The sequence below is a fragment of the Rhizoctonia solani genome, chromosome 7 (genome assembly GCF_016906535.1).
Source record: "Rhizoctonia solani chromosome 7, complete sequence".
NCBI lineage: Eukaryota > Fungi > Basidiomycota > Agaricomycetes > Cantharellales > Ceratobasidiaceae > Rhizoctonia > Rhizoctonia solani.
Genome location: NC_057376.1, coordinates 1,299,166 through 1,314,438, shown reverse-complemented (window position 1 = coordinate 1,314,438; position 15,273 = coordinate 1,299,166). Strand labels below are relative to the sequence as shown.

Genomic DNA, 15,273 nt, shown 5'->3' with positions numbered 1-15,273 from the left:
GTGAGAGCCCGCTAGTAATTCTATGTAATGCCACACCAACGCGGCAAAACAATCCAACAAATATCTTTGCTGAACATACATGTGTACTCGGTAGCTGACGTAGAAATTCTAAGTAGACGTGCCTTGCGTAAGATGTACGGGATACGGAAGCGAGTGTCACCCATCGTCACGCATAGCAAGCGACATAAGCATGCTGCCTGGTCCAGCCTGTGCTCCATGCCCACCTTGCTAGAGCCGCTTGATCCGGACTCCTCGTCTACTGCTGCTAGGCAGGGATAGTATGGCATATACCCTCGTGATCGGCACCATACAGGCTTGCAGAGCCAGTTCTTTTAGCCGCCTTGCAAGCAGTCTTGTGGAGACATACAAGCCTATATTGTCCAGGGCAGGACGCAAAGTTCGCAGACTACAGAAGCCTTTCAGCCATTGGAATTTCAGTGTAACTCAAAAACAATCGGATCCATTCAGATTCGAATCTTGGGCCCATGCAATGCGTGAGCTTAAACTTTCGCTGCAGGCTCGAATAGGAAGGTCGTATATCCTCGGATTATTAGGTCAGAGTTACCGTTAGTATCAGAATTTTACATCTTCGTAAAACTGGATTAAGATCAAAAAGTTTTATTGCAATCTTACAGGCTTTACACATCTCATTTTCCTTTTTGGATCACAAGATCAAGCCAAAGATGTCCCCTTGACAGTTGGAAATCCCAAAGCACAGCCACCTATCCTCGTGCGGTCCTTCCATCCATCCACCACTACACTTACGCGGAGCTCGGCCGGCATCTAACCTAACGTATTGAACATCTTTATATACCTGTCCTAATTCTAGATAAACTGCTCTTATATTATAATCCATCTCCTGAGGACTTCCCCTGTTTACCTTGTTTTTTTAGACGAACTGATTAAGATGCTCCGAGTCGGTACGCAAAGATCTCTGGCATTTAGGTGTGTGCAAATTCACCCCTGGTATGCGCCAACTATATCTGCAATGTTAACTATAGCGCATAGCAATAATAGATCGTTGCGAGTCAGAGTTATCACATTATATTCCGCCCAAAGATGCCACTCATCCTTGCCATCACCGTCGACCAAGACTCCCGCCACACAACATGAGCCTGTGTTCCCAACTTCTATTCCAAGAAAGCAGAAAATCGAACTCAAACCTGGTCCGAGGCCTACTGCGGTCGCAGGTGCTCAGTCAGCGAGCGCACAGCATGACAAACCGACGGCGCCGACACCTCAACCAACAGCTGCCCAACCAAGGGCCGAAGCCAGCAAGGCAAACGAGCCTTCAGAGTCGGAGAAGCCCCCTTCGAAAATTAAGATTGCTATAGCCGACGTGGTTAAGGCTGCTGAGCAGGGTGCATTGGCTCCCCCGCCCCCAGATGCGAGCAAGATGGGCAAACTTTGGCACCAAGTAAGCATCATCATGTTACCGTATTGAAGTTTAGACTGACCTGCTTCGTTCAAGGTCAAAGAATTATTTAAATTTTATGTGCGGGGGTTGAAGCAACTTCTGGTCCACCGCCAAATTGTCAAAGATCTCAAAGCTCGTGGGGGACAAATGACTTGGGAAGAGACGCACTTTGTCAAGACATACAAGGAGGACATGGTCAAGTAAGTTGAGCCCTCAAAAATTTCCAACCGCATTTCCATCTGATCTATATCTAGGCTAATCCCATTTCTATTGATTCTCCTAATCCTTGAGGAAGCTCTCCCACTCGTCGTCCTCTATGCACCATTCCTTCTTCCCTCCACCTGCATACTACCCAACCAGCGAGCACGCATACTATGGAAGCGAGACGACGCGCAATTTAATGCTCGCTCCGAAGCCCGTTCAATACTCCTCTCTGTCGAATCATTACAAGATCTTGCCGAAGGGGGTGTGAAGGAAATGCCAGAGGATCTCGTGACCGCTATGGTCAAGTACGCCCAAACATCTCCGTTATCCGAGCCAAAACTGACCATATGCGTTAGGGTATTTGGGCTCTCAACGCGCGGACCAGTGGCTCTACAGCGTCGGCGCCTTGAAAAGCACCTAGAGTACTTGATGAACGACGACTGCCTGCTGGCGCTAGAGGAGACAATGGGTTCTCACTTAGATCTCAGGAATTTGAAAGTCGTAATGTCCGAACGTGGATTGTAAGTGTTATTCTACAAAGCTGAATGCGGTGATATTTACTAACAATTTAACTTGGCTTCCAATGCCATATTGGTTACAGCCTGGCCTCTGCAGACGAACCTGACCTCCGCAGCACACTCGATAAGAGATTACAAGCTCTTGGTGAAGATAAGGCCGAATGGAAACCCCGCTCGTTACAATTCCTGCTTAAAGACCTATTGGAGTCGAAGAGAGATGTGAAGCCGACTCCCGTAGATTGAGACTGACTGGTGGTTGTGGCCGTCAAATCGATGACCCGTCCGACTGGTTTGATTATTTGGCTACACATATGCATAAGTGTTTAAGGCTGTCGTCGGAATTTCCATATATTTAGATATGCCGTTCAATTATTTATACGAATATACGCCCCTTCCACCCTTTTGCATAAAATGACTTGCTTGCCCAACAGTAGTGCGACTGGCACTACGGTCCTCAACTGTTACTGACAGTGAGCACGTTGGATTAGCGCCGGGAGCGTAAAGGGGTCATATCAGCATCGAACTGGAATGAATAATCAATCTTACAGTTCTATAACACGATCTGTGCGATTGGCCCGTCGATCGAAGGGCAATTCGTAGATTCGTCATTGGCCGGCGATGAAGTCATAGGAATTACGATCTAGCAATGTATGGCTATAAAGTAAGCACGATCTATCCATCTTCCTCAATTCGCATGTTACTACGCCTGTCGTCACGCCTTAATCGTCGCCTTGCGCTAAGCTCATCCTCACACTTTCTCAGAATGTCGACTAAATCAATCCCTGTGATCGATGCTTCAGAGCTCGCAGACGGGCAGCTCAAACAAGTTGAGTTTGAGAACGGCCATGTTCTCTTGTCCAAGATCGGAGACAAGATCCATGCGACTAGCGCGTTTTGTACGCATTACGGAGTAAGATGCCATTGTTCAAATGCATGCTCCAATCCGGTACTGATAGACTGCTGGTAGGCACCGTTAGCCAAGGGTGTTTTGACCAAGGATGGGCGAGTGGTTTGGTGCGTACTAGCAAACATGTGTTTGACTGGAATGTTAAAGGACTGACTATAAGGTGATACAATAGCCCTTGGCATGGCGCATGCTTCCAGGTTTGCTCGGGAGACATCGAGGATGCCCCAGCTCCCGATGCTCTACATTCATTCAAAGCCGAAATTAAAGACGGTAAAATAGTCGTTACTGCCAATCCCGAGCACACCACCAAAGAAGGGAAGTCTCGCGCCCCCAAACTGGCCAGTGTTAGCGCAAATTTCAACGAACCAGGTGTGGTTATCGTTGGAGGAGGAAGTGGAGGACTTTTTACTGTCGAGAGTTTACGTGAGGTACAGTACTGCTACTTCTTTTGCTAGCATCGGAACGCAGGTTTGACCGTTCATACGGGCAGAATGGATACCAGGGATCGATTACTTTGATTTCCAAAGAAGACTACGCTCCTATCGATAGGTATGCGCGCATTTACGCTGGAATATCTTAGCACATGACTAACGAATATTTAAAGAACCAAGCTCAGCAAAGCCTTGATTACCGACCCATCTAAGATTGAATTCCGTAAGCCAGAGGTCCTGAAAGAACGCTATGGTGTCGACTTCCGGTCCGGTACTGTGAGTAATTCTGCTTTCCTCTCGTACCTGCTCCCCTCTGTAACACTGGTGAAACAAGGTTGTAACTAATCTCGATCCTACCGCTAAAACCGTTACACTCTCCAACGGCGAGTCAATCCAATACACAAACGTTGTCCTTGCACCTGGTTCTGCACCTCGCAAACTGCCAGTCGAAGGCGCGGACCTCGGAAACGTCTTTACACTCCGTCAGATTGGCGATGCCAAACAAATCGACGAAGTGCTCAAGGAGGGAAAGAAGATCGTGTTCGTAGGCTCTTCATTCATCAGTATGGAGCTCGTCGTGGTCGCCTCGAAACGTAAACTGGCGAGCTTGGATGTCATTGGAATGGAGGAGGTTCCCTTCGAAAATATACTAGGGAAAGAGGTCGGAGCTGGACTTATGAAGGTATGTTGTCTTGCACTACCGAGAGAACTTTAACTAGAATTATTGCGTTTGAATAGTATCACAAGAGTCAGGGCGTGAATTTCCATATGCAAGCCAAGGTCAAGAAACTCTCGGGCAATACAAACGTTTCCTCTGTCACAATCACCGATTCTTCTGGTTCGGATAAGACCCTGGAGGCTGATGCAGTAATTATGGGCATTGGCGTCGCACCTGCTACCGAATTCCTCAAATCCAGTCCATTTACACTCGAAAAGGATGGCGGCATCGCTGTCGACGAATATTTGCGTGTCAAGGGATTCGAAGATGCAGGAGTATATGCGATTGGAGACATTGCTCATTATCACAGGCTCCGACTGGGGATTTGTCGAGAATCGAGCACTGGAATGTGGGTTTAGATGTGTCGCCGGCTTGAACGGACAGTTGATAGGATGCTGGTTCTAGGTTGCTAATAACCATGGTCGAGCCGTAGGGAAGACGATTGCTGGGTCTCCTCAACCTTTCAAGAAAGTCCCTATCTTTTGGAGTGCACGTAAGTAACCCATGTCTGTACTATAACAAGCGATTTACCTGTAGTCGTAGAGGGCCAACAGCTTCGCTATTGTGGCATCGGAGCCGGCCACGAGGATGTCATTATTAAAGGCAACCCTGATGAAATGAAGGTGAGTGTTCGTTGAGAGCAACACAGGCAGTGAACTGATTGCCTACGCTCTCAGTTCGTCGCATACTATGTCAAAGGCGACAAAGTAACTGCTGTCTCAAGGTATGTTAAAGCTCGAGGGAGATACACGGTTTAAGCTGAGCTAGGTGGTTCTAGTATGCAAAATGACCCAATTGTTAGCAAGTGCTCTGAGCTCATGCGTTTGGAACTCATGCCCTCTGCGAGTGAAATCCGAGCTGGAAAGGTATGAATTAGTGTCTTGGTATTGACTTGCACGTTAATCGTTCTTGTAGGACCCACTCTCGGTTGATATTTCGAGCTCCGCGGGATCCAATAAACTCGCATAAATTTATTATATTCAACTCTTATGAGTTGATATTTCTGGTGAATGTAACACTGCACATGGTATGAATGTCAATTTATTTTTGGTCCAAGTGGTTATGAGAGCAGGAATAACCAGGGTGAAGTTAAAACGTGGGTAGTACAAGATAAAATTGTCGTGTAAATGGAAATACATCACCCGGGGGATAGAAGGTACAAACGTGTAGTAAAAGCACAACCAAAAAGCGACAACTACAAATAGATACCTATGACGAGCAAAATATTTAAAAAAAAAATGGTCAAATACATCAAGACTTTGGTGTAACGGGAGCCTGGCCTTGATTCGATGTGTTATTCGTATCGCGTGCAACCTGGGCTTGGGACATTCCAAGACAAATCTCAGGGATCTCGTGCTCGTCAGTTGAGGTGGATGGTAACTCAAGACTTCGTTGTTTACCTAGAAGATACGTTAATTTAGCCGCAAAGTTGAAATACGATTACATACCCTTTACGCCATTTTCGTCTATGGGAGAAGTTGAAGTACCTGGAATATATCTCGGTCGAGACGGGTCAGGCATCGCTATGAACACAGCAATTTGAACAGAACTATTCCCATTAGAAGAATCTCCATCTATATGGCCCCGGGTTCCTTCATTAGGTGCATAAGCATTATATCCGAGTGTAGGCAAAGGAACATCTGGAGAGGCTGGTGTTGGGTTGATGCTTGGAGCAGCTCTTGTCTGGCGCTGATTGCGACGGAAGACAGAATCAAGACCCAGTCGTTCAACCAATGATGTTTGGACTGCCGCTTCCTGCTGTATAGGTTCGATCTTGGGTGGCGCAGCTGCCGCCCTTTGGGAAATCTTAGATACCTGAGTCGCCGCGACGGGCTGCACCAGGAGATCAGTCATCTCAGTATTGAGAGGTCAAAAAAAAGAACCCACTTGAATCTTCGACCACTCGCCCGATGCTAATGGGTCTTTGTTACTGCCGATCGATGGGTCGATCCACACCTCCCACATCTTTGGCTTTTCCCCAATGGGTCGCCGGAATGCACCAATAGTCCCACCGGGACCCATGCCAACATTTCCTTGGCCGGGCAATAGCACACCCGCAGCAATGGCCTCCTCCACTCGGCGATGGAAACGTCTGTTGGAAGTTGAATCAGCACATAGCCACCCAAGCCTGTAGTGGATACACACCGTCGCAGAATGAAAGATCTAATAACGATGCCGCAGGACACTGCGAGCAAGAGCAGCAATGTTGTGAGGAATGTGAACAAATACAAAGTACTATTCACTCTGCGAACCGACTCTGTAAGAACTGAATGACCAAGGCATTAAAGATGATCTTACCCTCCACCGCCACCACCACCTCCTCCTCCTCCTCCGTTCCCGTTATTCCACCCGTTTGAAGGACTAGGTACATTGCTGGTGGGCGCAATCGTGGTAGGAAGACCGCTACATCGGTGGATTGAGGGATACCGGCCAATCCACGGGTGGTGGTTGGAGTAGTAATGATTGTCTCTACAGAAGACATGATGGAGGAAGTATTCGCTCCAGGATGTTGCCTTGATATTAAAAGGCGAACAAGACCAGCAGCACGGTCGTGGTAGAATAGTGGAAGATGGCCAGGCACACACCATTGGTCCTGGCTGGAAAGTATTCAGGGTCCTACTACTGGGAATCCAATTTCCACTGGATCGCATTCAGCCGCACTTCTCTGTACTGTGGGCATGAGCGACCAAGCATTGTTTTGGGCAGCTGCCAAGCACGGCCTATAGAACCTCTTTGCGCACATTTTGCGTAGCTCAACCCAGAGTGGTGAAATTTCAAGGTTACTTGATTCAAATATCGTGACCTTTATGTATCATTTCTGTATCCTGAACCCAGTTGCCTCGAAAATTACACACAAACATACGCATAATCGAATGGCGAACACCCGAACGGCGAAGATGAATCGTACCATGGTTGTGTCGCTTACTGACAACAGGCGACTGTAACGCAGCAATGGGCCGGCGCAGTGGTTACACTGATGTCATTAAGAGCGCAGTGATGATCGACTCTAAACAGAACATAAATACCGGTTGCCAGTATCCATCATCCAGCTTTTTTTTGGTTTTATTTTTTCTTTCTTATTAATTAGTAGCTGAACAAACCACTGCGCTCTGAACGAAGCCGTACCATTGTACTTGGGATTATAAATTAAAAGTACATGTATCTCCAAATAATTATCCATCACCCATGCACGTGCATGCATACAGTACGAGTAAACGTAGGGTAATGGCGCCGATTATGTCTGCATAGAGTAATTAAAATCTTTCTTGTCGATCGCAGAGTAAGATACATCGAGCGTACATGTGAGAGTATAATCGTCAGAAATTACAGGCAAAAGAAGTTGATATACGTCATAGACACCAGGGGTCGTATTGAAAGGGGTCAGTTGGTTGTCCCAGAGATCGTCATTGCCATGCTTCCATTTAAGACGTGATGTAGATTGCATACAACGATATGATATGCATTGAATTCATGACAAGTGTTATTGTTACATTTCATCCTTTTGTTTCGATACGAGCACCCGAAAAGTCAAAATATAAACTATGCTATATGCTGCCTGATACTTAAGCTGGCAATACCTGTCTTTACACCTTTTCCCTGTGATCAACCTCGACCTTGGATCCGCCGCTGCTCGAGTCAGTCATCTGATGTCCTGTCATGGCACGTCCAAGCTCCCGCTTGATCGCCATTGGAGATTCCCCTATCATCTCATTGGTCAGGCGACGGTGATGAGCATGAGCTTGAGCATTCTGATGAAGTGTCTCCGCGTGGCTGACAACAACGCGGCTAGAGTCGGACAAAAAGAACTAGGCCATAGGCGGGTATTAAGTTATTGCCAGATTATATGTGACATTTATCGCGCACCTCATAGAACATCACGGAGCAGAGCATCGCCGGAATGTTTGTCAGAGCTGAAATGGCTGAATAGGGAGATGGGAATGCGTCCCTTCCCCAGATGGCAGCAGCTGCGCAGCGGGCTCCAAAGTCGCGTGCGGCATTGGTTGCGATGGTTCCAGGGACGAATCCAATAATCATTGCAGTGTCTAATAGTAATTTAATAGGCGTTTGCTCCAAGACTATATGCGAAGTCGTTTGAATAAACTTACAGGCCATGCCAATGGCAAAAGGAACGGATGAAGCGGATACGAACGGGTTGGCCGGGTCAAGGCAAGCCCAGCTACTCAATGATTAGTAAATTGACGTTGTATAGCGCATATAATGACACGCACATAACAATCCTTTTTGTGAGTCGCCACAAATGAGTCAGTAGTGCATATGAAGCCATTTACGAAGGAACACACCCAAGCTGGAGCGGAAGTTTAGCAAAGTTATCAGGCCAAATTATATTGGTACTTACGAAAAAATCAACAATAAATTCGTTCAAAAACACACGGCCCATCGAAGCTCCGGCAGCCGGGAAAATAGCGACCACACCAGCAGGACTAAGATGAAAGCAATCTAGGTATCCATAGGAATTAGATATATGAGTATAGGCTTACCCGGAACTAGAGAATATTTGGGCCTCCTTGCCAGCTGCCTTCAGTGCGTTGGTGATGAGCTAAATTCGACGGCTCATATCAGTATCCGGCGGATGCTGGTGGTACTCGATCAAACCTACCCCTAATTCGCGATGATATTGGCCCCACACACATATGCCTGCAATAAAAGCGCCCAAGCATTGAGCAAAGATGTAACTAGGGCGGTCATGCGCGCGTAAGTCGCTATTGTAGCATTCAATTAAATCTGAGTCACAAGCGCTTACCGAGGAACCTTGCGAAGTGGAAACCCGCGGAACAAACAGAACGCGATGGTGACACACGGGTTGAAATGTCCGCCGGAGGTCGATGCAGCAGTAATAATAGCAACTGAAATTGGCGACAATTAGATGGCTGTAAACGACCTGTGTGAATATACATACACGCAATACCCTGCATGTACATATGTATATTCTTAGTAAGTTTGGCATTATTCATAAATGTGAACTTACGAATCCGTATGCGACGGCTACATTTAGTAGACCACCAAGATTCTCCTTGATTAAAAAAGTCAATTAATAAAACTAGGGTTCAGGGCAAATCCTGAATACGCACCTCTTGCGCGGAAGTAGTAATGACCAGTGCAGCAGTTGCGCCTACGCCAGCATAGGTGTAACAAAAGACGCCCCAACACTCAGCAATCATTTCCATTAGCCATGTTGGCCGCTGAAGATAACTTTAGAGACCGGTAGGCCATTTATGACTTATAGCTGACCAACCTTGCGTTCCCATGTCTTCATAAAATTCGGAACTGGAGCAATATCGACGACATGGAGAGATTCCTTTTGCTATGTTAACCATACCCGACAAATGCAGTAAATCCTTCAGTCCAAGCCTGACATATGCCCCACGTCATTCTCCTACCTGGATGTGGCCAACGGCCTGAGTCACACCGATCTCTAATTCTCCCTGTTGCCGGTGCGGGCGAGTATGAAATGCTCTGGGTTCTTCATAGTGGGCCATGTTGTTGACTTCCGAGGCGCGCCCGGGGTTGGACGACAGTTTGTGGGGGAGGTCGTGGAGAGTACTCGCCGGCTGTGGGGAAGCCACCCTTCGCTAAGCGACTTTTTGTACGGAATCACTGGCAAAAGAATTTTGCTCGGCATCCGGGACATGGAGTTCCCGCATGATGCAGTTGGGTCAAGACGGCTAATTTCCAAGAAAGTTGCTTCTAAACATAGCATCACGAGAACGCCCAGACCAAGTCTTTCCCAAATTGTTGCCTGGCAAGATCTCATGACCATTTGGTGCCTTGTGATGCGAGTAATTATTTTTGGATTTACTGCGCACGCCCCTCGGAAAGCTAGGTATTATTATTGTTATAAAATCAATTGATAGTATCGTTCGGTCGCTATAAATCAATAGTGCACATATAGTCACATGCTATGTAAGAGCAATCTTGAAACATGACTATAGTATTGGACATGTCGCTCACCCCGGGTGACCAGTTGATTGAAACATCACTGAGTGATACCGATTCTAACTGTTATCAATTGCGGTACGAGCCATCAGAGCAAGAGTTATTTCGTTGGCCAATGCAGCAGCCCACTTGGTCTGCACTTCACCCTTATTTAGAGAGCATTTCTGGATCCAAACGTCGCGTGGTCTGCCGAAACGAAAGAGGGGCATACAGGTAGTACATGCGTCATTGATATATGGACCTCTAATGATATTAGTTGCGCGTAGTGGAGAAAGTGCAGGTAGTTTTCAGTGCTAGCAGCCACGGGTAGTTCTCTCACGCATCGGTGTCCGTTATAAGATTAGAAGTATCTGATCAGTGAAGCTTCAGCCCTTCGGTCCTCTCCATCGATCATCCTATACCCAATGTCAAGTTTGGTCGACCCTTCAAAGAAAAGCTCTCCAGTAGCCGTAATCACTGGAGCAGGTCAAGGTACGCACAACCCTTAAACGAGGCACTTGTGAGTTAAAAACCGGGTGACGTCACAGGTATTGGTCGGGCGATTGCACATAGTGAGTTGGGTTATTGTCCAGCAGCTATCGGTTATTAATATCTACGATTACCAGAACTCGCATCTGAAGGCTACTCACTTGCTCTTGGCGATATTGCATCCAACCAAGGGCGCCTAAAGGAGGTTGCAGACGAATGCACCGAGATTTACAAAAACACGTTGGCGCATGGAGCAGAGCCCAAACTCTACTATGGGCCATGTGATGTTACTGCTGAGCCTCAGGTTCAAGCGCTTGTCCAAGCCGCAGTAGACGATCTAGGTGGCATAGATGTGGTAAGTTGGTGATGTATCTCATCGGCTCCTAATAGTTTGTGATATCGAATGTAGATGGTAGCCAATGCAGGAATATATCGAGTCGCACCCCTGCTCGAAAGTAAGCCCTATCAGTTAATTCAGACTAGATCTGTTTCATAGTGATTTATATCAGTGGAGGACGAGCTTTTTGACCAAGTTTATACGGTCAATGTAAAGGGTCTACTCTATAGTTACCGAGCAGCTGCCAGGCTATGATTCCACGAGGGGGTGGGAGAATCATCGGGGCTTGTAGTGCCTCTGGTAGACTGCTTCTCCAAACAAGGGGGCGTACTGTTCTAGTAAGTTTGCGGTACGTGCATTAACGCAGACGGCGGCGCTAGAATGGGGTCGGCACAATATCACTGTGAATGCATATGCGCCTGGACCAACCGATACTGACATGTGTAAGTCTTCAATTGGTGCTCTCTAAGGGTTCGTATTTGACAGCAAATAGGGAACAAGGATGTACTGGGAGGTATAACTGGCGGTAATCAAGCTCAACAACTGGTAAGATGATCATTGACTACCCTGCCAACATTCCTGTCATATGTACGTTTAAACTAGATTGTGGACCGACTCGCTACAGGAAACATCAGCTCTCCTGATGAAATCGCAGGGCTGGTATCTTTCCTGGTCAGCCCCGCGGCTCGAAACATTACAGGTGGGCCTCCGATACTATGTAGTTAGTTTATAATTCCGAAACTGAGTGACATAATTTAGGCCAGGCCATTTCGATCGATGGTGGACTGATAATGCAATAATACTGATAGTTATATACTTCCGGGTAAAACACAAAATGCTGTCTACACAGACAGGGTCTGAACTGTCGGCGACTCTTGAACGAGTGTGTCATTAATGTGGGCACCCAACAATGATTACTAGACAACAAATAATCTCCAAACTGAAAGCCCGCACAAAAAAACGAAGCTCGATATCGAGGCTAGTACCGTACCCTTGCGGTGACCCAGACACCATCTGGCTCCGTTATTTGTCTGGTGTACTTGAGCATCAGACGATCCCGTTCCTTCTTATCCACTGCGATGTCTTCAAGGTAAATTGCGATATCTTCCGCCTTCCATTTCGGGCGAGTTAGGAACAATGTTTGAAACCTTTGGGCCGCATCGGTTGGCAGTGCTGAACGTGGGTAATATAGTAGTGTACTTGAAGGTTCCCCATATTTTGTGTGAGGGAGGGGCGTTGACAAGTAGTTACCCTGAACAAAGTTCAATATAACAAAATAGAAAGTCAATCAGTACAAAAACTTACGTCTAACAGAGCGATATCTATATGCTCTGTAAACATGTCCCCGACTTGTTCTTTCCATCGTTCTATAAATTCGATTTCTTCAACAGCATCCTAGAACCAGTTGGCTGGAGTGTTGGAGAGAAATTTGATACGGAAGCACTTACTTCGGCCCTACGGAGTATTCCAACGCCTATTTCTCCTACTATGGCTTTCATATCTGCCTCCCACATACGCTTGTCACCCTCTCCATTAACAGTCCCATACCAGCTGGCAATGTGTTCCATGACGTCTGGGTTGACTTGAAATTCATCTTCAATATTCTGTATCAACTTAACGAGTGGAATGGGCTTTGGTGGCCGCGGCAGACCAGTAGAACCAATCGTAAGTAGAAGGGTGACCAGAATTTCCGTGAGACTGGATATAGGCAGTGGTCGCAATGTGCCCCCAAGATTTAAAACCCTAGCTTTTCGTAAACCATCTTCAAGCTCCGAATCACTAGCTTGCACGATATTTCGTAGTTCATCCAAAGTTACCCTTCGCCTTCGTAACTGCGATGGTCATCTATTTTGATATGTATAGGTCAGAGTTATAACGACGCACTGGATCATTAACATTACTTTCGTAAGTTTCTTCATCCGACTCGTCGTCGTTCCACTCGCAGCCCTTAAGATGATGAAGGAGCTTCTCCAAACGCGGTACAGTAGGAACAAGCTCAAGTATCTCTGAGACCTCTCCGGAAATCACTAGCGTGTTGGTTTCACTGGGCTCAAGTAAGTCGGGTGCAGAATCTGTCGACTGTTGGGCGTCGGGTCCAGCATTCGAGACAACTAGCACGCTGTTAGAGAGCGCCACTGAGCGTATCGCGTATGTTTTAGACGAGGTGCAAAGTACAGCATCATCATCAACTCGTCCCCGTATCGAAAGCTTTTCGGCGTCAAATCAGATCACCCAAGCACACGACCATTACTTACTTTACTTGTCCCTGTTTTACGAGCTCGACAATTCTGGTGGCAGTTCAACGAGAGAGTACTGCGGGGGTTCCTGGTACTTGTCCTTCAGGGGATCCGAGAACCTAAGCTGAAACTCAGACTTGTCCGCCATACGGTACTTTATTACTGTAGTCAGAGGGTAAGTTAATACGCGCACGTGGTGACGCGGTAGTCTAATGTCACGTGCATTTTTGGATGGCGCACTTCAGCGACAAGCCCCAGTTGCAGTGTAAGAACTCATGCTTGTCGTAGCTACTCGGTGACCGTACTATCTCTATCGCACCCCAGGAAGCGGTTAGAATCATATTCAATGCTGGTCCTACAGACTACCTAGTCAGAATATTTAGTCCTCTGGAAATCCCGTAAATTCGATTTCCTCGGTTCCTCGGCCAGCCCAATCCTACCTCTTAAATCTCAGGGACGGTACAGTCCATCTCTACCTGTAGTCTTTTAATCCGTACTTCCAATAGTGGACATATGCGTATTAGGCAACATTATTAAATAGCTCGACTAGGCTTACTCAGCATTTCGTTTCTAATCTCGTCTGATCCGACCTCCTCACTTTGACCTCGAGTCGCCTGTTAGTTTTGAACAATCCATTGTTGCTCAAAATAAAGCACTTATGGGTGAAGAAGGATCAAAAACAACTCGCTTGACCTCACGGTTCGCGAGAGAGGATATCGCATTCCTTGACGCCGGATTGGTACGCCTAACTTCATAATACTCGCCAAAACCCAATACCGACCTCGTATGCACACTAGGGGACGACTCTGGAAGACGTTCTCCACAAGAATATCTCTCACCCACTTTGGTCTGCTCATCTAATGACACCATCCCGACGCCATTGTCGAGGCGCATCTTGCATTTCTCAGAGCTGGGTCTTCAGTGATCCTTACCGCAACGTAGGCACAGTTAATGTCATCAGTAGCAAACAGATTTTTTGACAACTCTTCCAGATATCAGTGTGCTCCCGAAACTTTCAAGAGAGCTGGCTACACTCATGATCAAGCTTCAGCTATTACACACAAAGCAATTGCTCTGGCTGTTCGAGCTCGCGAGATATACATGAATATCACATCCCCAGACACTCTCAAACCTCAGTCGCTCTCTCCTTGGGACCTTTTGGAGCCACACTTTCCCCTGCTGCCGAATTTTCTGGCATTTATCCACCTCCATACGGACCGCCCCAGCCAGTTACATTCTTCACTGGCGAACAAGCCTTGGAGGACGAACAAAAGGCCGAAAATGCCCTGCTTAAGTTCCATCTCGAGCGGATTTCCATGTTAGCATCGACCAAGGAAACCTGGGACGCCATTGATATTATTGCGTTTGAAACGGTCCCACTCTTGCGCGAGGCAAGGGCCATTCGGCGGGCCATGACAGCATTTGCTTCAGCAAATCCATCTCTACGAATCCCACCCTGGTGGATCAGCTTCAATTTCCCAGATGGTGTCCTCCCTGAGCAAACCTCTCAAGGAAAGAATTACACTGCAGGAGACGCTGTGAGTGCCTGTTTCGCGCAGCATCAAGCCGATTCAACCGCTATTCCAGACGCTTTTGGCATAAATTGTACGCAGGTTAGGTACCTACACGAATGCGTGTCTCTTGCGTCGGACGCTCTTCAGACCGTAAAGCAGAACCCGTATTCCAAGAGCAGACCCTCAGTCCTGGATCCTCGAAACCTGCCCTCTAAATCCGGACCCACGCTCGTTGTGTATCCAAACGGTGGGCGTATATACGACCCCAATACCATGACATGGCTCCCTGCTGCATCAGAATCCTCCGAAACCAAGGGACTCTCCGAATCCGATGCGTGGGCCATTGGTCTTGTCGACGTATTACAAGGTGCGGTGCCAGAGGACTCTGGCTGGAGCGGCCTCTTGATTGGTGGCTGCTGCAAGACTGAGCCAGAGCACGTATCTGCTCTAAGAAAATTATTGTAATATAGCAATTAGTGGATTGTCTTGAACTATCAAATACCCAAAATCGACTCGCTTAGTCATCATGCACTGAGTCGATTTGGTTCCGGAATCAAACTGGTTTGT

General features: G+C 47.1%; 6 protein-coding genes across 6 annotated transcripts; 4 read left to right on the top strand and 2 right to left on the bottom strand.

The window, feature by feature from the left end:
* Positions 1-988: 988 nt before the first annotated feature.
* RhiXN_06590 (LETM1 and EF-hand domain-containing protein anon-60Da, mitochondrial) lies at positions 989-2,382 on the top strand (the record flags this gene model as incomplete). The annotated part of the gene is made up of 5 exons (XM_043326406.1): positions 989-1,417; positions 1,472-1,617; positions 1,672-1,926; positions 1,978-2,142; positions 2,223-2,382. 5 exons carry the CDS (start codon positions 989-991, stop codon positions 2,380-2,382), a joined length of 1,155 nt encoding a protein of 384 aa, XP_043181838.1.
* A 520-nt stretch (positions 2,383-2,902) lies between these two features.
* Positions 2,903-5,164, top strand: RhiXN_06589 (apoptosis-inducing factor 1; the record flags this gene model as incomplete). The annotated part of the gene is made up of 13 exons (XM_043326405.1): positions 2,903-3,049; positions 3,107-3,153; positions 3,219-3,415; positions 3,502-3,595; positions 3,651-3,753; positions 3,812-4,159; positions 4,216-4,446; positions 4,506-4,544; positions 4,601-4,688; positions 4,733-4,818; positions 4,873-4,919; positions 4,974-5,061; positions 5,111-5,164. The coding sequence occupies 13 exons, from the start codon at positions 2,903-2,905 to the stop codon at positions 5,162-5,164; spliced, it is 1,569 nt and encodes a 522-aa protein (XP_043181837.1).
* Positions 5,165-5,446: 282 nt separating this feature from the next.
* RhiXN_06588 (aquaporin, Major intrinsic protein family) lies at positions 5,447-9,381 on the bottom strand (the record flags this gene model as incomplete). The annotated part of the gene is made up of 17 exons (XM_043326404.1): positions 5,447-5,595; positions 5,644-6,028; positions 6,083-6,287; positions 6,341-6,358; positions 6,448-6,792; positions 7,784-8,001; positions 8,060-8,238; positions 8,302-8,372; positions 8,425-8,433; positions 8,485-8,501; positions 8,553-8,637; positions 8,695-8,753; positions 8,814-8,916; positions 8,958-9,060; positions 9,114-9,123; positions 9,183-9,227; positions 9,286-9,381. The coding sequence occupies 17 exons, from the start codon at positions 9,379-9,381 to the stop codon at positions 5,447-5,449; spliced, it is 2,097 nt and encodes a 698-aa protein (XP_043181836.1).
* A 1,173-nt stretch (positions 9,382-10,554) lies between these two features.
* RhiXN_06587 (Enoyl-(Acyl carrier protein) reductase) lies at positions 10,555-11,755 on the top strand (the record flags this gene model as incomplete). The annotated part of the gene is made up of 9 exons (XM_043326403.1): positions 10,555-10,621; positions 10,678-10,701; positions 10,756-10,973; positions 11,028-11,073; positions 11,128-11,165; positions 11,260-11,398; positions 11,449-11,501; positions 11,559-11,655; positions 11,715-11,755. The coding sequence occupies 9 exons, from the start codon at positions 10,555-10,557 to the stop codon at positions 11,753-11,755; spliced, it is 723 nt and encodes a 240-aa protein (XP_043181835.1).
* Positions 11,756-11,934: 179 nt separating this feature from the next.
* On the bottom strand, positions 11,935-13,340 carry RhiXN_06586 (uncharacterized protein; the record flags this gene model as incomplete). The annotated part of the gene is made up of 6 exons (XM_043326402.1): positions 11,935-12,207; positions 12,261-12,350; positions 12,404-12,787; positions 12,840-13,066; positions 13,117-13,163; positions 13,231-13,340. The coding sequence occupies 6 exons, from the start codon at positions 13,338-13,340 to the stop codon at positions 11,935-11,937; spliced, it is 1,131 nt and encodes a 376-aa protein (XP_043181834.1).
* Positions 13,341-13,850: 510 nt separating this feature from the next.
* On the top strand, positions 13,851-15,171 carry RhiXN_06585 (40S ribosomal protein S0; the record flags this gene model as incomplete). The annotated part of the gene is made up of 4 exons (XM_043326401.1): positions 13,851-13,931; positions 13,990-14,130; positions 14,185-14,192; positions 14,244-15,171. The coding sequence occupies 4 exons, from the start codon at positions 13,851-13,853 to the stop codon at positions 15,169-15,171; spliced, it is 1,158 nt and encodes a 385-aa protein (XP_043181833.1).
* Positions 15,172-15,273: the final 102 nt, after the last annotated feature.